Source organism: Pholcus phalangioides, unplaced genomic scaffold (assembly GCF_987345545.1).
Source record: "Pholcus phalangioides strain wild (caught in Gottingen) unplaced genomic scaffold, Ppha-v1.0 ptg000017l_1, whole genome shotgun sequence".
In the NCBI taxonomy this organism is placed as follows: domain Eukaryota; kingdom Metazoa; phylum Arthropoda; class Arachnida; order Araneae; family Pholcidae; genus Pholcus; species Pholcus phalangioides.
The window spans coordinates 65,960,179-65,982,906 of NW_028301610.1; the positions used below are offsets into that span (position 1 = coordinate 65,960,179).

Below are 22,728 nucleotides of genomic sequence, written 5' to 3' on the forward strand. Positions count from 1 at the left end.
TAAATAAGCTCTCACACGTACCGGAACACTCAAAAACCTCAGCTCTATCAAAAATGACTCCACTGCACCTTTGACATATCTGTGCCATGTTTACTATCTTTGATGGCTCTCCACTCTGCACACAATCACTATTTTACAAGTAGGACTCGAATCCGATGCTTTCGAATGTATATAGATATCATACACACTATTTTCACATATATTTATATTCCAATGATAATTTATTTTGAGGGCATCTAGTACATTTCGATACCGTATAAATTTGATTCAAAATCTATCAAATTATTTAAAATATGTATTTTATCACAAAAAATCCGGAAGACATTGGACTACCTAAAAAACACGTCCGATCAAGGCAACACCTGTGTTGCCACCATTAGGTTCATTTAAAAATAACATGTAGATTTACAAAATATATAACTATTTTCAAATATAAATGTTGTGCAAAGTACGAAAGCCTGAATAACCAAGCGGAGATGATGTTTGGAAAGAAAATTCACATTCTTCTGTAAGGAATCGAACCACCAACCTCTCACTGTCTGGGCGAGTGCTCTACCATTAAACTACACAGGACAGTGAGAGTTGAACAGTTCAATTTCCCATAGAGGAATGTGAATTTTCTTTTTGAACTTGACCTCCGCTTGGTTATCCAGGCTTTTGTGCCTCATATGGACAGCGGAGAGTGTGTCATCTTTTCTCCCTATAAATGTTGTATCTATCATCCTACTCAATATGGTAACTTTTGGCAAAATAGTTCGACTGTAATTTTGCAAAATGTCCGAAGTGGCCCAATACTGGCAACTTTCGCCTATACATTAACATTCCATCTTATTAATGTAATCTCTCACACACACACACACACACACAATATTATGTATACAATTTTTTTTATCAATATCTAAGTTTGAATTATACTCATGCAAGAATTGAATTGCCTAGTTACGCACTGGCTGAAGGTAAGGGGAACCATTTTCATTTATATTGGGATAATGTTATTAATTTGCTGAACTTTGGTTGCACTACACATAGGTATAAGACAATTAAGTCCAATAAATAAGGGGTATTCACTTTATAAAACACGCAAGCTCCATAGAAAGCTATACTAAAAAAAATTCTTAAACGGCTCTCCTATTAAATTTCCCCTTTGTGACAATGCCCTTTACCATACAGATATATAGATTTGTCTTATGTGTGTGACATTCAATTTTATTGTTGCTAGAGTTAGTACATGTTATTAGTGATCTTGTTTTATTACAAGTGCTATTCAATCCTTGTATCATATATGCCTTACCCCAGGCATACAATCCACGTATTATTGAATAAATCTGTATATAAAAGGTGTCCTTTAGGAAGTTTTTAGCATATTTTTGAGTTTATATAGGACTGCTGCACACAATCTAATTTTTTAACAATTAGTTTGTTTATAAATTAGTTTCTTAGTATTTTTTATAAAGCATTCAAAGTTTCACCCTAGTAATCATTATATGAGCTTTTTTTTGGATAGATTTTAAAATAGTTCAGGAATTTCCTTATAGCTATGGTGGTTATTTTCTTTCTACACACACACCCACATCACATGCTCTCCAACTTACCACTCCCTTTCTTTCCATTAAAAATAATCCATTTTCTCCAAATTAATGTTGGTGATTTATGCAATGTTTAATATCAGTTCCAATTATGAATCTGTAAATGTTGTACTTCTGGAATATGTACTTTGCTAATAAAAATTGGAAAATTAACAGAGAACACAAGATAACTAGCTCAAAGTCAATATTGTAGGTGAAATTTTATTTCTGACCCTCATCAAAAGTAATGACAATGTCAACTGAAAATGCAAAAATCATGTGATACAATAAATAGTGTGATGAACAAGTTCCTTATGACTGCTTTTTTTTCAGCCAATTCTGCTACACCTGTTTTCAAAAATTCCAGATGGTTCCAAATGAAGGTTTTTCCTGGAACAGTGAAATCATGAATTTCACATGAATTTGATATTTAGACATTTATAAAACCAGTTAAACAATTAACTTAAAACAATAAAAAATAAGAAATAGCAAGTAGGTTAATAATTAGTTTGGTGATGTGATAGACTTCCAGAATGCGTATCAGGATGTCACATCCTGCCTTCTGAAGCAAATGTTTTATTCTGCTACTATTTTTTTAGGTTCTTTCTTTTAATGTAATAAATGAAATGAATCTTCTAAATGAACAACAAATTAAATTATTAGAGCCACAATACAAATGGAAATCTATTAGGTAGTTAATCACAAATAGTTAAAGTTTGTATTAGTGTTGTTTGCATAATAATATTAATATAATACTAATAATTAAATGCAGCTTGGTGTATGCTGCAGTGAGAAAAAAACATTAAATGTATTTGTGAACTGAAGCACCACAAGTATGAGCAGAGATGTATGTAACACAACCTAATACAGCCGGAATACGGTTATAAAAAACATGGATATTATGAATTTTCTCCATGTCCCATGAATTTCGTATTGCTTATATGTGTTATTTTGCTTATGACGAACATCAATTTCAGCAAAGTACACACCTATAACAAATTTTCAACTGGTTTTAAACAAGAATTTTTTTGAGAATTTCTTTGTATTTCTTATCTAAAAATTAACCTTTCTACAATGCTTAGTTACAGCGGAAAATGCTTTTTTTTTTCTGGAAGACATTCTATTGGTGCATTTTTTTGACATTTATTGTAAAATCATCTTAGCTTATTTTTACTGTTCATTGAGTCCAATTTTGCTTGAAGAAAGAGAAAGGTTATATTTTATTCTTAAGACCAATAACCTCCAAAATGCCTTTGTTGTATTTGCCACCAGTGGTGTCAGAGCCAGAAAGCTGTGGGTGCTCCCCACAGTATTTTTTTATCATGCATCAGAGCAGCCCCAGCATTGATTCAGAAATCAAAGTTTCCTATGCAAAACTCGATTCGAGCACCCATAGGGGTCTAACACTTTAAACGTCCCTGTTTGTAACTTTTCATTAGCTAGTTTCGAGCATTAGTTGTGGTAATGTTATCATGTGCGAGTAAATTTTCAGAATTCTCAAGCACAAACCACTTTCTATAGCTTTCAAAATTAAAGCTATACAGTTGACTTAAAGCCAAAATGGACAAAAGTTCATTATTCACGATTTTGAAGAGCAAAGAAGAATTGAAGAATCCGATGGTGATCTGAACAACTGTAGGAAGAGATTCAGAGAAGAACCTCACACTGATACGGAGGCATCTCTTGCATTGTTCAAAAAAAGTAAGAAGGAAATAATGTATGGTTCCACACACTGACCAGAATCCTACTAAAAGAGAAGACTTCACATTTGGCATGCTTATTAGGTAAATATGTTTTCAACACAAAACATTCAACGCCCAAAATCATATCAAAGAAAAATAAATTACCATATTTTTGTTCATGTATTTAATTATGGAAAATTTCAATCAAATTTCAATTTTTTTTTAATATATATACAATCTAATCTATTTTTAAAGTATTTATATTACTAAAACATGGGCATGTGCTTGTAAATAATGTTTCATTTTGCTTTATTGTACCATTTTCCAAGCCAGTATGGATATACTGAAGTTCGCGTGCAACGATCAAATTCACTGTTTTTTCCAACTCCATTATAAGTGGATATGACTGTATATGTATACATAGTCTCCCCTCCCACTACAGAGGACCCCTGCCCTAATCAGGGCTCCCACTGAAAAAATTAGAAACAATAGTACAACATAATCATAGCATAATAAGTAAAAAAAATCCCTAAAAAAATTTTTTTTTCTTCATAGCACTATTTCAGCATCCTATAAGATTGACTCGAGCCAAAGCAAAATGACAGAAATGACTTGATTACAAAAACAATTTTTGGCCAAAACAGTACTAGCAAATACAGATAATTCTTTTCTGCTCTTCTTACAATATAGATTGCATAGAGAGATTGTAATAGAGATTAAGCAAATATGTGCTTAAGTTGAGTGTAGATCTCTTAGAAACTTCACAAATGTAGGTTTTTTTAGACTTGACACATATTTTACTATAATCGATTAACCATCATAACTCACCGTTTGAAACAGGACAGGGTGGGAGGGGTGTTTCATGACCCCTTGGGTTCATCTATATTTTGGTTGCCAGAATAGGTCAGATTCACCCTGTATATTTATTTTGATAATATTTTAGTATTTTATTTTCACTAAATTTTGTAGATTTATTATTTTACTATTTGTAAATTTATTATTTCATTTTCATAATCCGCTTTCAATCCACTGCTGGATGAAGATCTCCTCTAAATTTTTCCATTTTACTCTGTCTGATACTTATGCCATCCTGCTGACTTCAGCCACTTTTCGTATCTTATCAATCCATCTTGTTTGGGGTCATCTTCTCAGACATCTAACCCTACGGGGGTACCAATCCAGAATACTTGTGGTTGATCTGTTGTCTTGTAATATGTCCAGCCCATTTCCTTTTATTTGTTTATTTTTTTTTCTATTTGCAAAAACAAACACAAAATACATATAAAAGACAGAACAACACATTAACACAATAAATAGTCATATTGGACTGCAAGGAACATAGCGTCCTTCCAGGCAGCCCTATGGATTAAATTGTTATATTTTGCCGCCATTTTCTAAGTACCGTATGTTATGTTAATAAATGTTATGTAATAATATATGAATATTTCAAAAATTTATGCACTCTAAAAATTTGAATTATGAGATCTGAAATTGTCGAGTTATATTTCTTGTATAAATAATTAGTCTATGAAATGAATTTTCCTTTTCGTTCCACAATACCTTCATATATACACACATACATACTCACATGACTACGTACATGCTCATAGAGATACACATATACATATATACACATACATATACCCTTTTTATTTATTTTATTTTTTATTTTTTGTACCATGACATCATAAAAAATGTTTATTTCAGCTGTGATTAAATTATTCCAATATTTCATATTGATGTCGTTATTTATATTGTATTTTAACAATTACAATATTAAACAATCTTAAAATATATTTTCGTAATTTTGTACGCTTTTTGCATACATGAAAGCATCATATTTATTGTTACGATTATCAGCTGTCCACTGAAATGAATTCATTATTTTTGGAGCAGTAAACAAGAAACATTTTTGAAAAAGGTGTTTACTTGTTTTTGGGACTTCAAATTCATGTTTGATTCTTGCCGAAGTTCTGTTTGTTTTCTGCTTTAACCAGTGTTATTGTTTTTGAACACAAAATTTATAAGTCTGTAAATGTATAGCTGTCTAATGTCCAATGTATGGCTTGATTTGTTGTAGGTGTTATTTAATTTCGTAATATTGGTTAGGTAAGCCCCACCCCAGGCACATAATCCATAGGTTATAATTGAATAAATCCATGCATAAAAAACGTCTCTTAAGAAATCTCCATCTATTAAATATTTTAATTTATAAAGTAAAACTATATAAAATCGGATTTTATTAGTTAATTTATCACATTGCAAGTTCCATTTTAAATCGTCCTGTATAATAACTCCTAGGTATTTATATTGGTGCACTCTTTCTATTTCATAGCAATTGCAGTTCCGTTGTGTTTGTTGTTGGCAAGTGTGTATTTTAATGGAGATCTCGAAATTGGAGTTTATGTTTCTTGTTTTAATGCATTGATACTACGTTTAATTTGAGTTAGTTTTCGGTCATCCATTGATTAATGTATCTGAGGTCTCTGTTTTTTCTATAAGGTTCTCAAAGTTGTCATCTTCCACGTAAAGAGCTGTATCATCAGCGAATGACACAAGTTTTCCATAGATTCAGCAAATAGAAGTCATTAATATAAATCAAGAATAATGTAGGGCCCAAAACTGATCCCTGAGGGACACCCTTTTGAACCTGTAGGTATTCACTTATTTTCTTATTGATGACGACTGCCTGTTGCCTTCTACAATAATAAGTTTTGAACCATTCCAGAAAACTTCCTCTAACACCAGCTTTATGCAACTTTTGTGTTAATATATTTAGATCAATATTATCAAACACTTTTTTTAAATCCAGGTAGATTATCATAGAATATTTATTATTATTGTATCCTGTATTCATGTATTGACAAAGTTTGATTATTGCCATTTCTGTATTTTTCTTCTGTTGAAATCCATACTGATTTGGTGCAAAAAAAATATGATTTAGAAAATTTACAACTTGTTTGTTCATATGTTTCTCTATTACTTTAGAAAAAATCGGGAGAACTGAAATTGGTCTGTAATTATTCATATTATTAGGATCTCCTTTTTTGTAAATTGTGTAAACAAGGGAATATTTCATTTCGTCATAGAAGTAACTTTCTTTGATTGACAAGTCAATTAGATGTTTTAATACTTCAATGTGATAGAATGAAATTATTTTTAGCATTTTCGATGTTAAGCCATCATAACCAATTGCTTTAAAATCATCTAAATAATTTATTAATTTTTTTAAAGTAGGTATATCAATATCTATAATTGCTATTGAGTTTACAATATTATATATACTTTCATGTTGACGTGTGTATCCTATAGTATTGGTATTCAAGTTTCTATCAATGAATTCCTTATTAAAGTCATTTGCTAAATTTTTAGGATCATAATGGATTGGGAGTATTTGTTTTCTGTTATTTTTATTGAGTATAAAAGTATTTATGCAATTCCATTGTTTTTGTTTGTCTCTATTGCATTCAATAAATTTGTTTTTTAGATATTCTTGTTTAGCTTTTTTTATTTGAAATTTTAACATTTTATCATAATTCTTATATTCATTTTTATATGCAAGTATGTTGGGATATTTCCTATATTTTTTATATAACTTTTCTTTAGTATTTATCTTCAGTATGAGATCTTTAGTAATCCACTCATTTTTTCTATTACATTTACATTGTTGTGTTTTGGTCCAGAGGTTAGAATTAAGTGAGATAATATCAGAAAACTGTCTATTTTTTTTTTTTTTTTTTTTGTTTGTTTCTTTTTCTGAGAAAACATTTCCAAAGGATACATTTGAGATCAATCTTTTAAAATTTAGTATAATCTATTTTTGTTTTGGAGTATTCTTTATTATTTTTAATACTCGTTTGATTTTGAAAATCAACGTAACCAAGTATTGGATAGTGATCAGTAACGTGGGTTTAAGTACAGAGAATTGTTGTAAAGTATTTTTATTTGATCTATAAAAAACATGATCAATGCAAGTACCTCCTTCATGTAGTTCTCTGGTTACTGACTCCTGTAAAGCAATGAAGCCATTTACAGCCATTATGTCAAGATAATTTGATACCTCATTATTATTCTCTAATATATTAATGTTTAAATCCCCAGTGATTAACATGCTTTTTTTTTGTTTTTGAGATAAAGGCCTTCAACTCCTCATTGAACTGTGAAATAGTATATGAGTGAGATCTATATAGTAATAAGATATCAATATCACAATCTGGCAGGTTAATACATAAGCTTTCAGCAGTTATGAAATTGCAAGGTTTTTTGAGGCTTTTAATTTATTAATATACATAATGACCCCCCCCCCCCGATGCTATATGTTCTACAGTTAAAATATGTTTGATAATCATTCAAACAATCATAATTGACAATGTCATAATTGAATAATTCCTCTTCCTTTAACCATATTTCTGTTAGGCATATAATATCTATATGTTGAGGTAACGACCTCAAAAATACCAGAAAATTATCAAAATTGGATTTTAAACTTTGTATATTCAAGATGAGCATATTAATGTTCTTGCTGCTTTTTAAGGAATAAATAAAAAAATTATTTACTTCACATATTTCCTCCAGAGTAGGTTGTTGTTGGTAAGAGTCCCTTATATTATTTTCATTGTTCATCAGCACTCAACTTTTTGAGGTCTTCCTTATTCTTATGATTCTAGACACACACACACACATATATATATATATATATCAAGTCTCCGGAGGAAAATTTTTACATCTTTTGCCCAAGCATACTTGAAGTCGTTGCTCTTTTTAAACTCTCTGATCAGGAAAAACAAACGTTTGCTCTCCTGTGAAAGATGTTCATTTATATATATTCTGTTGGATGCGAAGTTGAGGTTTATTGTATCAGCTGTCAATTCTTGAGACTTTGCCTTTTGTATCCCTAATTTTTTTGAGTGTTCACTTGCAAATCTTATTATTATAGGTTTGCTTTTATTTTCATTTCTTGTGGGTACTCTATGCAGGTTCTCTATTTCTGTGTTTTCTTGTATCCCTATTTCTTGCTTTATTACATTCACAATTTCTAAGATATTCTCTGAAGGCATCTCTGGAACTCCATTTATTTCAATGTTGTTTTTTCTACTCTTGTTTTCTATGTCATTTATTCTGATTTTGAGCTCCTTCACTTCTTTTTTTAGGTTTCGATTTTCTGATTTAATTTCCTTATTTTCCTTATCAATACATTCAATGTATAATTTCATTTCACATATCTTTTTCCCGAGATCCTCAACACACTGTGAATTAAAAGTTATTGCCTTTGTTATGTCAACTGTTTCTTTGTTCAGCTCCTTTTGTTTTGTTGCCAGTTTTCCGATTGCAGCAGTAAAATAATTTTTCATCTCCAGTCGAAGTGTCTCAATGATTTTTTCCAGTTTGTCGTCAAAGCCTGCTTTGATTTTTTCGATTCCCTCTGCATTAACACTTTCACACTTGGGGCATAAAATAAGCATCTTTTTTTATTTTAGCCATTCTTCTAAAAGCACTCTCGCTTGTTCCTACACAAACCGGGTGTAGCATCAGAGCACATTTTTTGCATTGAAATACCTCAGTCTTGTCCACAATGGCACCTTTACAGTTCTCACATTCCATATATATATATATATATATATATATATATATATATACTTACTTCCTGATTTTTTTTTTATATTTCACTTTTTGACTAACAGATGTCACTATCAAGGAAACTGTTATTTTCCGGATATTATGCTGAGGTGAGCTCGGAAAGAAAAGTCATCACGTCTCCGCCGGGACTCGAACCCAGGCCTCTTGCATACCGGGCAAGCGTATGCAAGAGGCCTGGGTTCGAGTCCCGGCGGAGACATGATGACTTTTCTTTCCGAGCTCACCTCAGCATAATATCCGGAAAATAACTGTTTCCTTGATATCTCTGGCTGAGAAAGAAGCCATCTATATCTCTCTAGATGTCACTATGATCGTTGTTTTGTTGTCAATTTGTTACATGTGCTTTTTATGTTTACATTATATATATTTTGATAAATTTACGTAAATTTTATAATTTCCATGGCTACAAAAAATACTAAATACACCATACTTTTCAAGATATAATCCCTATCATGCAATATCTTGTTAAAATTCGTCTAATATTCACAAAAAATAGAGAGCTCTCAAACGTATGTGTTTGTAAACAAAGACGGCGTTGCCAATTTTAAACGTTTAATTCTTTCCATGATATCATATACCTTTGTGTGGCTTCATATCCAAACGATTTGTTTTGTCTCTCCTTGTGATGATTGACATACATTTTTCCATCCTTCTTTGTGTTGTCTGTAGCTTTAGTATCATCTTGCTTGTGAGTGTCCATGTTTCAGCTCCATATGTCAGTGTTGGTAGCACACACTGTTTAAACACTTTTCTTTTCAGGCATAATGACAGGTGGCTCTTCAAAATTAATTTTTGCCAAAAGTGCTCCATCCGATCCCGATTCTTTTATTTCATTAATTTCATCTTTTATTTCATTAATGATTCTGTTGTCCATGGTAATTTGTTGTCCCAGGTATACCAGTGGCGTAGCCGGGGGACCAAAATCAAAATTTTGCCTATATTGGCACCTATTCTCCTAAATGAATTTTGATGTTTAAAAAACTTTAAGAAAAAAGATCAAATTTTTATTTTCTACCTTCACTGACTTCATTTTCTATCTTCAATGATGAGTGAGAAGAAAAAATCTCCATTTATATATGCACCTCTTGCAGTTTCACAGTGATTGGGTCAGTTGAGAGAAGGAAAAAAAGAATGGAGATTTTTTTCATTACCATTTTGAAAATTGCTCTCAAGCTCTTTATCTAGAAGCATGTTCAGATCAGCCTGTTCCCACCTTTATTAAAGGACAGAATCTGGCTCACTTCTTGCTGAGATTGGTAGAGTTCCTAAAAATACCTTTCATAGGCACCTCAGTTCTGAGGATATGGTGTTCAGCCACCAAGAGCTTTGATTAAAACGCCTTCTGAAGAAGTTAAGCACGGGGGACCTATTGTGGAGAGACCACTGAACCTATGAAGTAATGGCTAGGATTCAAGATGTATCACCTTTTTTTTGGCACCTCAGGTAGAGTTTGAGATCCTAGAAATACTACCTTAGGTACAGGAGACTTGGCTAGATTTAGAGTGCCTAGAAATTCCATGTTATCTGCGTTGGCAAGAGCTACTAGCTTGTATATAGGGCAGTGTCTGACTAGGAAAAGGTGGAAACTACTCTGAGCTTTAGAGCCCTAAAAAAAAACCCAGATAAAACACAAAGAGGGTTCTCAAAAAGTTTTTCTTAAAAAGGTGGGTAAAATAAAAACCTATAATCTTGGGTCAATAGTGCTCTAAAATGAAGAGAATGAGAGAGGAAATTAGTCATCGATATTTGTACGATAATATATTGTACTATATTATGCATTGATAATATGCATAATTTTGTGTTGAAATATGACTTCCTCAGAATCATTTTTTTTCATGGTGTAGTTTCTTTTCTTTGAATCACTTTGTCTCATCATTACGCATATACAGTAGTGTGTTGAATCAGAGAAATTATTCTCTTTAAAAAGTTATGACCTGCATGTTTGTTATATATATATGTATAACTCATAACACGTATATTCCCCCCCCCCAATTGATCAGTGTTTCTTAAACTTTTGGCACCCGAGGCCCCCGACTTTATCATAATTTATCCGCAGCTGCCCAGAATAGCCTAATGCAGGGGTTCTCAAATTTTTTCCACCTGAGGTGCCCTTTTCCCTTACTCAATGCTTATCTGCAAGCTCTGCTGGCTGCCTAGAGCTGTTTAACAAAAAATATGTTTGAAAAATCTTTGTCAGGATCACCGCTCCGTGGCACCCCTGACAAAGGTTGGAGGCACGCCACACAGCTTGAGAACCCCTAGCCTAATGTAAATAAGAACCACTTCAAAGAACTGAATAAACATGCATCAATACACCAATGCACTGTAATGCCCCTCAAAAAAAGTTGGCGTAAGCCACGAGCGTGACGCACACTTTGAGAATCCGTTGAATACTTCTGACATAAAATAATATAAATGGACTATATACACACATCGCTTTTTAAAACAAAATTCCAGGTGTTATGTTTTTTATTGCTCACAACAACACATTGGTAGTCTACACAAGGCCGTCTTATGAGCATCAGAGGACCCCACCTGTTTAGAAATTCCTGCTTAAGTTTACTCTTGAAAATTTTAACTGGATCTCATCTTCACATGAAGTTCTTTTGCACTTGAGACACCTAGACCGGGCCTAAAATTGCCCATGTATTACGTGGAAAGTTTAAAAGTAACTGAAGATACATACATATACTATTTCAGGGAAAAAAAGTGCCTGCGAAATGTAGTCTGCTCTTAAAAGATGGTGATAAGATTATTTATTGTTTTTCAATTAGCACTTATATGAGGGCTTACTAATATTGACTTTGCCATCATGTGGTTTGTCAGCATTTACCCGAAGGTCCTCTGTTCAAACAATGAGGGGGAAAACCAAGAACTCCCTGGTCCAGGGGTTCTCAAACTGTGCACTGCCAACCTTTGTAGGCACCACGGAGCAACCAGAAGGTTTTTCAAATTTCTTTATTAAATTACCCTAGGGAGCTGCGGATAAGTATTGATTAGGGTAAAAGGGCACCACAGACTAGTGAGAACCCCCTGCACTAGTCTGTACCATTAATCACTTGATATATTTTCATTTTTCTCCGATTTGTTATAAAACACAGCCCATGAATTTATTTCACTAGAAATAAATATATACTGTGCACACTGCCTGCTCAACTTTGAGCAGAAGTTGAAAAACCCTTTAAACAGTTTCTCCAAAGGAAGCCGGAAGACCATCAAACAAAAATTATTTCAATCTGTGATAAAAGAATTGTGAAATATAAATTTAAATTGTAAATGTTTTGCAAAAATAATCATACATGAAAATGCAATATTTTACCTTCATGCCGTCAGTGAGCTATGAACCACTTTGCGGTCAATAACTTCATGAGATTTTTCAATGTGCAATAGGCTTAACATTGTAGACCCTGGCCAGGTTTCCAATGTTTACATTTTGTGTGTTGCCAATTTCCATATGTCAAAGCTACGTAATAGTATTTTATTCCATATAAATATTGAAATAAGATGATTTTGTGAAAAGGTTTATGTTAATTTCAGCACCATTAATTCTTAGGTAGTGCAGATTCTTGCTGAACTTGTGCCATCGGGAGGTGGCCCTTTTAGACTGTTTCTCCATTACAGAAGTTGTGAGAACTCTGATAATGAAGTTCTGAAGGGTATCCTGTAGAAAATATCACAATGTTATTAATATGTTCTCACCGAATCGGTCCGACAGAGCACCCTTCAAAACTTTGTTATGAGAGTTCTCACAACTTCTATAATGGAGGAATGGTCTAAGAGTACGAATCACATCCCGATGGAATGTGTTCAGCAAGAATCTGCACTAGCGAGTCCAGGAAGGACGCAAACACGTCTCAAAATCTGTCAGCAATGTTCCATCCTCTATGAGAGGGCGTCCCCTCATACTTTCACATGCAGACGACTGAACGATTAGAGAGACGACCAATAGGAAGAGAAACGTACTACCCAGACGGCAACACAGTAAGAAAGTAGATCATCAACTCATGACAATGGAAGGAGGACAACCCTTCACACGGAACGAAGCCGGACGAATCACCTCAGCTATCGACTTCGATGAAATCTAATGCAGAAATCAAATGTGACAATACTCATCACATTGCTGCCATATATGAAGAAACTCTTCATCCACAATCACAAGAACAAATCAGAATTAATGGTACTGAAATTAACAAACCTTTTAACAAACATCTTATTTGCATATTTATATGGAATAAAATACTATTACGTAGCTTTAACATATGGAAATTGGGAACACACAAAATGTAAAAATTTGAGACCTGGCCAAGGTCTATAATGTTAAGCCTATTGCACATTGAAAATCTCCTGAAATTATTGACCGCAAAGTGGTCCATGGCCCACTGATGGCATGAAGGGAAAATATTGCGTTTTCATGTATAATTATTTTTGCAAAACATTTACTATTTAAATTTAAATTGCACTGAGTTTGACGATGATCCCCCACGGAGTTCCTGCTGGCGATCTGTGGGATTCCCATCGTAATATCGGCAACTGGCGAGCCTCTCATGTTACAAATCTATTCATACACCTGCCACTTTCACTTGGTTTCGGAAGATGAGCAGTGGAATTTCAAACACACCTCAGATATACCTTAATACATTATAGACAGATACTTATTTTCCGGCACACACCAATTCATTTGAAGCAGTGGTTCCCAAACCTTTCTTGATTCATGGCACTTTCTGCTTTTGCATCTGCAATTTAGTAGCATGTGATAGCCACTGTGTGATCTTATGGGCTTCATAATGGATTCATATCACGATGATCCCAGTTTGAGCCCTACTAGCAGCACAATAGTTGTTGACTGTAGTGAGTTTTTTTCCCGCATTTTTCCAGTTTCGAGGTATGAATGCTAACTAATCTTTTATTTAAAAATTTTTCCCACAGAGAGCAGGCAGGCTTCCCACCATGGTATTTGCATAACACAAACTTCAGGCATCTGCCAGTTTTTACTTCTAATATGGAAAACAGATGACAAACCTTCTGGAACACAAACCAAGCATAACTATGACATCATAGATACATTATGGTCATGCATAATATAAGAAAGAACTTTCCGTCATGCACCAATTCATTAGAAATTCCATACAAGAAATGTCTTGGAAGTATGTACACGATTAAGTAGTAGTAGTGTACATGTGATATGTGCTTACGAAAAGAGTAACATGATGTAAGTGATTAAATGGAAGCATGAAGATTTTTCTGTACTTTAATATCTTGGATGAATTAAAATTAATTTTGAAGGAGAAAGAGTAGTATATATTTTTCTTTTTATTTTATTCTCTTATATCATTTTTTATAAGTGTATTTTAATCTCCTTTTTTTTTCCAACCAACTTTTAGGGCGACTTCTCAGTTGTTTATGGTGTTTTCATTTGTATAAATACACATAACATAAAATAGAATTTGCATATTTTTAATTAATTAAAAAATTGAAAAGTAATTAATTTGATTTGAAAAATAACATCAACTGAAAACAAAATAAATTTAATTTGATTTTTTTAAATTAAAAAAATTCAAGTTCTTTTTACTAATGCATAATTTTATGTTTGCACCTAAATCAGGAACAAAAAATGGCAGCTTTCTGAATTTCGCTCCCCCTACTGACCAAAACCTGGCTACACCACTGAGGTATACATAGCTTTCTACTTCTATCTCTGCGTTGTTAAGCAGGATCATCATCTTCAAATCAAAGGAATTGAACATAACTTTATTCTTTTGCAGATTCATTTTCAAACCCACCTGACTACTTGCCTTTGCCAATTCTTGTATCATTTCTTTTAGTTTGTCTGGATTACTGCTGATAATAATAATGTCATCTGCAAAACATAAATGGTTGAGAAATTCTCCATTTACTTTAATTTCTTTCCCATGCCAATCCAGTTTTATGAAAACTTACTCTATAATTTATACTTTTCATAATTATTTAGTATTGTATTTTCACTAAATTTTGTAAATTTATTTATATATTTATTACATAATTTTTATTGTGCAATATATAGTTATTTTATAAATTGTCTCATAAATTTGCTACATTTTTGTAAACTAAGTGTTTAATCTCCTTTATTTTAAAAAACATTTCTTTAAATTTATGAAATGATTAATTATATGAATTGTTTAAAGTTTTCACCAATTAGATGTTTTTCATTTGTTTATATACGGGGTGATTATAAAAAAACTATCCCGACATATGGGCCCTAACTATCATACCATTCACAGAAACTGAATGAAATTTTGGCATAAGGTATTTTGAGGTATGCGCTCAAGAATGATATGGAAAACAACAGTGTCACTCTAACAGTTACGGTTACAGTGAGAAAATTTCGAAAATATCAAATGGCAACCCCAAGTTTTTTGTATTGGAATGCGATCTCCATACTGAAAAACACTAAATAGCGTTGGAATGGCACCTGTAGCACAAAAATCCGCGGAGCTAGGCAAGGAAAAAGTAAAAAGGACTTTGCCGTGCACCAGAGCATTAATGTTCGTTTCATTCGTCACACCGTTTCTTCGGCTGAGATCCCAGCCTGATTAGTCCTCCACAAGGTCATGTGGAAAATTTGTGAAACACAATAAAATGCTTTATTTTATGCTGCTTCTCTGTCCTTATTGGTTGTCCTCACTTTTAGCCTATCTACCGCCGGTGATTTTCATGCTACAGTTGCCGTTCGAACGCTATTTAGGGTTTTTCACAATGGAGATCACATTCCAATACAAAAAACTTGGGGTTGCCATTTGATATTTTCGAAATTTTCTCACTGTAACCGTAACTGTTAGAGGGACACTGTTGTTTTCCATATCATTCTTGAGCGCATACCTCAAAATACCTTATGCCAAAATTTCATTCAGTTTCTGTGAATGGTATGATAGTTAGGGGCCCATATGTCGGGATAGTTTTTTTATAATCACCCTGTATATTTTGTACAGAGACAATTGACATTTTTTTTCTATCGTATTTTCCTCCGTATAATCCGCAGATTGTTAAACATTTTAAAAAATGTGGATTATCTACCACTGAGGACAATCTGTAGAAAATGATGTTATCAGCCTGATGAGTCAGAATTTGAAGATTTTTCATTGAACTGTAAATTATGTTTTGTGTGTAAATAATGCTAGTGTTTCATAAATAAATTTCATTAATTAGCATACCAATGGATTGATTATTGAAACACAAGTTAAATTTTTATTTTTAAATCCTGGATTTACAGATTATACGTGGGGTGTTTTTTTTTTTCCTTCAAATTTTGCATGAGGATTATGCGCCACCCCGTATTATACGCATGGAAATATGGTACTTCTCAGAATCACAAGTATTTTAAAGTCAATGAGGAATAGCAATCAGAAAGTTCTACATTTGCCATAAAAGTTTCAGCAAATGTAGTCAAAATTAAACAATTATTATTAAGTTGCATTTTCCAACTTAAATAATTTTCTTTCATAATAATAGTAATCTCAAATTTTTTTTTGCGCAGTTCCATGTTAATTGCTTACTAAACAGAAGTAGCTGTTGAATTAGATCATTATATTACGAATATGTTTGTGTATACTACAATGTAAAGTGAAAATTATATTACGGCATACTTCTCAAGACTTGCGAGAATAGCTGATTCCTTCTGTAAGCTTGTCTTTGATGTTTTCAATATCAGCTATTAAAGAGCTCTTCAAATCTTCTAACTGTTGCTTTCTCACCTCCAGAAGCTCACAATGTTTCTCAAGAGATTCAAAGGCTTCAGAAAACTGCTTTATCTGAAAAATTCAGCAATGAACACATAAGACTTTTTCAATATATATCTCTATTCAAAAAACTGAGAAAAAAAAACCAATGCAGAATTATGTGATGATGAAGAATCATGAAAGAAATAATGTGAGATGGACAAAGCTGAAAATTGAACTATCAAAATGAAGAACAGAAACTAGTTTAATTAGGTAGTTTAGTAGAGTTATTTTAGAACTGTAGCATTCATTAAACTATTCAGTGAAGGTCAATCAATTATAAACTGATAACTAGAGTCAAGGATGCCCATGCAGCGCCGTCTTAACGCATGGGCCCACCCGGGCACCAGAGAAGAGGGGCCTCACAAAACTGAAATCAGGTTGAATTTTTTTAGAATTTACAAGGTAGGGCCTCAGAAAAACCACTTGGCCCGGGGGCCCATGATGCTCTTAAGACAGCACTGTGCCCATGAGCAATTGAATACAGTGAAATTCAAATTACTATTTTATAAACCAAGCGAACATGTCATTGCAAGGGAAGCTTCATTATTATACAGAGAAACCCCATTATATGACTTTCACATTTACATGAAATTTAGGTTTAGCCTCAATTCTTCTCTATACAGGGTGTTCTGGAATGACAAAAAGATTTATTTGATTAATTATTAGAAGAGTTCTTGGAAGTGGCAGCCGCTGGTGTCATTGCACAGTCTACGACAACATAAAAATGATTCCCGGACGTGTGCTCAAAGATGCCAGATATGCTGTTGATGTCTGCCACAACGACGCCAATCTGTGCTACGAGATCCTCCAGTGTGTCCACAGGCGTTGTATAAACAAGTGATTTAAGATTACCCCATAGGAAAGTCACACAGATTGAGATCCAGTGAACGTGGAGGCCAAGCAATGGGTCCCGCGCGTTAAATTCACCTCCTCTAGACTCAGAGCCTGCATGTGTTTTTCATGATTTTCACCATCTCAACATGGTTTGTGACATCATGTTCCACTGCAATATTTGTTCCTCTTGATGCCTAATAACAACCCTCTGAGTTTGTCTGTCCATTAACAGAACAACCTGTATATTTTAATGTTAAAATATTTTATTCATCTGTTATGCAACTTCAAATACACAATTTCATTTTGAGTCGAAATTTCAAATTTTGGGAAAAGTTTCATTTTTCCCATTAGAATCCTAAATTTTTTTTTTTTTTTGTAGGTCGCATAAACATGCAACTGAATTGGATTGGATTTTGGACTTATTGGCACGAGGACTTATGGTCAAACTGCACCAAAACAAATGATTATATAAAAATAAGAAAAATCATCAAGTCATGTCAAGATACTAAAACTGTGCATGATAAAAAGCAACGTGAAAAGTAAAACAATGACATGAATTGTAAAAATCTATAATTTGTTATAAAAACCAATGGCTTTAATGAATTTAAAAATGTGAGATGCATCGCTATGGTCATTTAAAATGTCATGAAGTGAAAGATGACTTTGACCAAAAGCGGTCGTAAAATGATGACAACGATATGAACACGTGAAAGCATCAGTAATGGTCAATGGACTTTGACAATGTGGGCACTGTGGCTGACTCTGTTGTAATAAAAGATATGATTGTGTGATACGACTGTGTCCTATCCGCAACCAGGCAAGCAGAACTTCCTCCTTTCAGTTAGTTCTACAGCTCGAAAGTGTGTGCTTGATGGCATGCAATTTATTATTAACTTGATTATTCCAGTGCTGCTGCCAGCGGCGATGCATCACTTCTCGGAGGATTGAGAAGTGGTCACTGGCAGGAACCAAAAGGCTATTGTCCATGTTAGTTGTTGTTCGAGCTGCAGTGTCTGCTTTTTCGTTGCCTGGTATTCCTACATGACCTGGTACCCAGTAAAATTTTACTGTGGTACCGTGATGGATGAGGTGATAATGTAATTCATAAAAAATGGCATGAATGAAAGGATGAGTGTGAAAACTGGTGGAACACAGTGCTTGCAATGCGCTGAGAGAGTCGTTATAAATGATGCATCGTTGGTGGCATTTGCATCGTATATGACATAGAGCCTGAAGAACAGTTCTGCAGAATAAATAGAGAATGTGTCGTGAAGTTTGAAGGATGTCTCCTCACAGCAGATGTAGGCACAACCAACATGCCCAAGGCTCTTAGAGCTGTCGGTATATATGGGGAAGTACCTATTGTACCTACCCCTGTGCCTAAAGAATATCTATCAATATATTGCATCTGCTGTGGTGGCTCTAGGGGATAATGAAACAGAGACATCTGGCAGAGACTGCTCCCATGGTTCCAGTTGAAAAGCAACTGGGGCCACACGACTAATGTCTAATTCTGATTCTTCCACAAGTGCCCTCATACGAAGACTAAGACGGAACACATGAAGGGCAAGCAGCAAAAAGTCTATGAAATGAGGGATTAAAAATGACACGATGAAGTAGATGATCTGGAAAAGACTTCATCTTGATAAAATATTTCAAGGAAAGTTGCTGGCGTCTTGATGTCAGTGATGGCTCGTTGCATTCGACATACAGGCTCTCCATTGGAGACGCCCAGAAAGCTCCAGAGCAAATCTGCAGGGCGAGATGGTGGACTGGGTCGAGCACACTCAGATAGCTCCGAGGTGCCGACCTGTATACAATGGAGCCGTAGTCGAGGTTCGATCTTATTAGAGCTTTATATAAGTGAAGAAGCGACTTACAGTCTGCTCCCCACGATGTCAAAGAGATGACCTTCAAGAGGTTCATCGTCTTCATGCAATGAGCTCTTAACTGTGCAATATGAGGTTTGAAAGTTTGAAAGTCAGTTTTTTGTCAAATGTAAGGCAGAGGAATTTAGTGTCCTCTACAATTGGTATTTGACTATTGTTTAGGAACATCATCTCTGGAGCATCATGTAGGTCAAGAAATCTACAAAAGTGCATAGCCACAGTTTTGTCAGCAGAGAATGAGAAGCCATTATTATGTGCCTGCTTGCTGATCTTGTTGAGTGGAGTTTGTAATTGTCTCTCGGCTGTCCTCATATTCACTGATCGATATGATATTAACAGATCATCCCCGTATAGTGCACCAGTGACAGACAATGGGAGTTGGTTTAACACCCCGTTGAGCTGCAAAATAAAAAGTTTAACACTTAAAATGCTACCTTGAGATACACCTTGTTCTTGAATTTGGGGAGCTGACAACGTGCTTCCGATCCATACCTGGAAGATGCGGTGAGCCAGATAGTTCTTAATGAAAATGGGCAAGTTGCCCCGCAAGCCGTAGTTATAGAGGTCGGAAAGAATTCCATGCCTCCAAGTACGGTCGTAGGCCTTTTCTATATCGAAAAATATGGCTATCATATGCTCCCTCTTTACGAACTGACCCAGATCCGATTAAATAATATGAGTAAATGTGACAGTGATTCTGGTGAGAGATGCCGAATCATGGAATAATCAGTGGCATCGGGCCCTACAGCTGAGTCAGGACTTCGCTGCAAGGCCGTCGTCAGTTCCTGAAGGGTGTAAAAGGCCAGAAGGTGTACGCATCGCGTTCGGCCGATGATTTAATGGGATGAAACGATGGGGGATAGTTCGATAGTTCACATCACTGGAAACAGCGGCAAAATAGGCGGCGATGGTGTCCGCAATATTCTTTACATCGCTGATGATAGTGCCATTGGTATTTAATATGGTGATGGGGTGAGACTGATAATGACCACTGATTTCCGTAAATAATTTTGGATGAAGTTGATGAAACTAGCATCATTCATGATGACTAGGTCCATGCAGTCTAACAGTCGTTCGACCATTTTCCCACGAGGGATGCTGCTGTTAGAACCCCAAATCATATTATGTGCATTGAAATCTCCAAGAAGAAAAAATGGTGGATGTAATTGATCAATCAGATCTCTCTGTAAGATGTCATTTGGTGGCAAATAAATAGAACAGATGCTAATTCTCTTAGGCCTGTAGAGATTTCCACCGTGATGGCTTGCAGGTTCGTGCGTATGTAACATGACCTCCTCCGGGTCATGTTTTCCTTAATTAATGTCAAGAGAGTACTTACTTTTAGGCCCCAGGGACCGCTTAGCCACCGGAAACCACCGAAGGTCTCGGCTTGCGTACCGGTATGGGCTAGTTCGTCCGCTTAGTCTTTCGGATGGAGGGTGGGGTCTTCCAGTTGCTTGACGAGGATGAGACTGCAGGTCAGGCAGCTAATGTCCCACCTAAATTAATCTCTCAGCATTATTATCCTGTTGTTAATTCTTAATCTGTTGGTGTCTCCCGGGAGAGATGTCACCTAGTCTCATTGGAGGTTGTGTTCCTTCGTATGTTCAGAGTTTTGTGTTAACATAGGTATTTCGTTTGCCGGCGGATGGCCGCGGACCTCCGTTGTTAAACTTTTCCAATTGTCGTTGGTCGTGTTGGGTGAACCTGGCCAGTTCGCCTGACATGTTGCCAAACGGTAATTTAATGTTTATACTAATATTTCGAAATTATATGCAAATTATGCCAATGTTCTTTTTGTTGTGACGTAATATTTTATTGTTGTGATGTGACGGAGATTTTTGTGTTCATGATGTGACGGAGTATTTCCGCGGTCCAAGTGGACCAAAATACTTGTTCCCCACTAGTGTATATATACAGGTTGTGGTTATTGAACGATCGCATTACATCTCATCACATCTCGTTGCATTTCTCTTCACCTCACTCGTTTAACGAGTTCGGTGTTCCGATGTTATAGCACAGTGGTGCTAATCTTCTAGTCAGGTCTAATGTAATGTGGCCTCATCTAGCCTTAGGCTTGGAATCGTATCCTATCATGTTTATCTAATTTTGCATTTGTGTCTCGGCAGGTCCGAACTTTTAATAGTAGCTTTACATAAGAGTAATGGCTTGGTTCTTCTAACGCTAACCGGGTGATGTCGGAAAGGTCTCTACCCAGGGTTCCTGGTCTAGTTGGTATCGCCAACTATGTGAAATAGATGTGTCGATAACGGCTGTTCTCAACATCTGCCTCATCGCTTCCCGATCTCCTGCAGCTCTAGCTCTTCAGCACCCGCTGGATTGACATCCGACGATCGTCTCTTCTACAGATTCACATCTGTTGCATCGCCAGACTCTTGGTTCCGATGTTGTGCTAATTCGAAACAGTGCACCTTGAAATGGGAAACACTGCTCCCAGCCGGCTTCACCGATCTCAGGGCCAGTGAGAATCGGCCTCTAACAGGTCTCGTTTCAGCGGACGTCCACTTCAAAACCGGACTTAGTGTCTCTCCTATAACCACATGCCGAAGTTCCGGACCTTCCCCAGATAAGTGCAATATATGAAAAAGTCTCTGTGATACGTTTATATTTTTAATTTAACGTTAAACTAAATTTTTTAATATCGTTGGAAAATTTCTGAATTAATATTGTAACTGTGTTAAGCTTTAATAATTGAATAAATGTCTTGATTTGAATTCTGTTGTTTTATTTCCTTGTGCTGTCAAAAAACTTGAGGATAAAAATAGAATTCGGGAAATAAAATTAAAATGTTACACGTAACGTTAGAAGGCGCGATGACACGTGATGTGGAACCAGCAGAGCAACACCGCGGCAAGCCCTACTCCCGTCATCGTAATCAATACAGAACAGGGAATGTCGCCTGATGTTCCATGCCTCCAAGGGCTTCGTAAAAGTTTCCTGGACTGCCTCGCAAACAGGATGATAACGATTGATCAAATCCTTGAGATCTTCGTAATTGGATCTAAGACCACGAATGTCACCTGGAGAAGCGAGACCTTGACAGCAGAGCAGGGCTGATGCCGTAATAGAACCTCCAACACACGGGATGCTGAGCAGACACCATCTCGAGACTCGACATCATGGGATACTGGACGCTGATGCGTAGATGAAATGAACTCCGTCTAACAGATTGACAGATCGGTGAGACCTAATCTATCTTATGTGCAATATTTACCAAAGTTAAAAACTTGTTTATGTTTAAGCCTTTAAGAAGTGTAAAAAAACTTTAGTGTTAATAAATAATATTAGTGGAAAAATATTGCTTGTTTCATTGTTATTGAGGAAAGATAAAAATATAATACGGGAT

At 35.1% G+C, this 22,728-nt stretch overlaps 1 protein-coding gene across 3 annotated transcripts in view; it reads right to left on the reverse strand.

Annotated features, from left to right (window-relative positions):
• Nucleotides 1–1,767: 1,767 nt before the first annotated feature.
• Nucleotides 1,768–22,728, reverse strand: part of LOC149074650 (uncharacterized) — a 55,617-nt gene continuing 34,656 nt past the window's right edge. Inside the window, exons 3-4 of one of the 3 annotated variants that reach the window (XM_089247084.1) lie at nucleotides 16,504–16,668; nucleotides 1,768–1,955 (exon numbers count right to left, since the gene is read on the reverse strand). In XM_089247084.1, coding sequence (XP_089103210.1) covers nucleotides 16,507–16,668 — 162 coding nt within the window. In that variant the 3' untranslated portion in view covers nucleotides 1,768–1,955; nucleotides 16,504–16,506. Of the gene's footprint in view, nucleotides 1,956–14,503; nucleotides 14,742–16,502; nucleotides 16,669–22,728 lie in introns of those variants that run through there. The other 2 variants (XM_089247086.1, XM_089247085.1) reach the window with 2 other exon arrangements.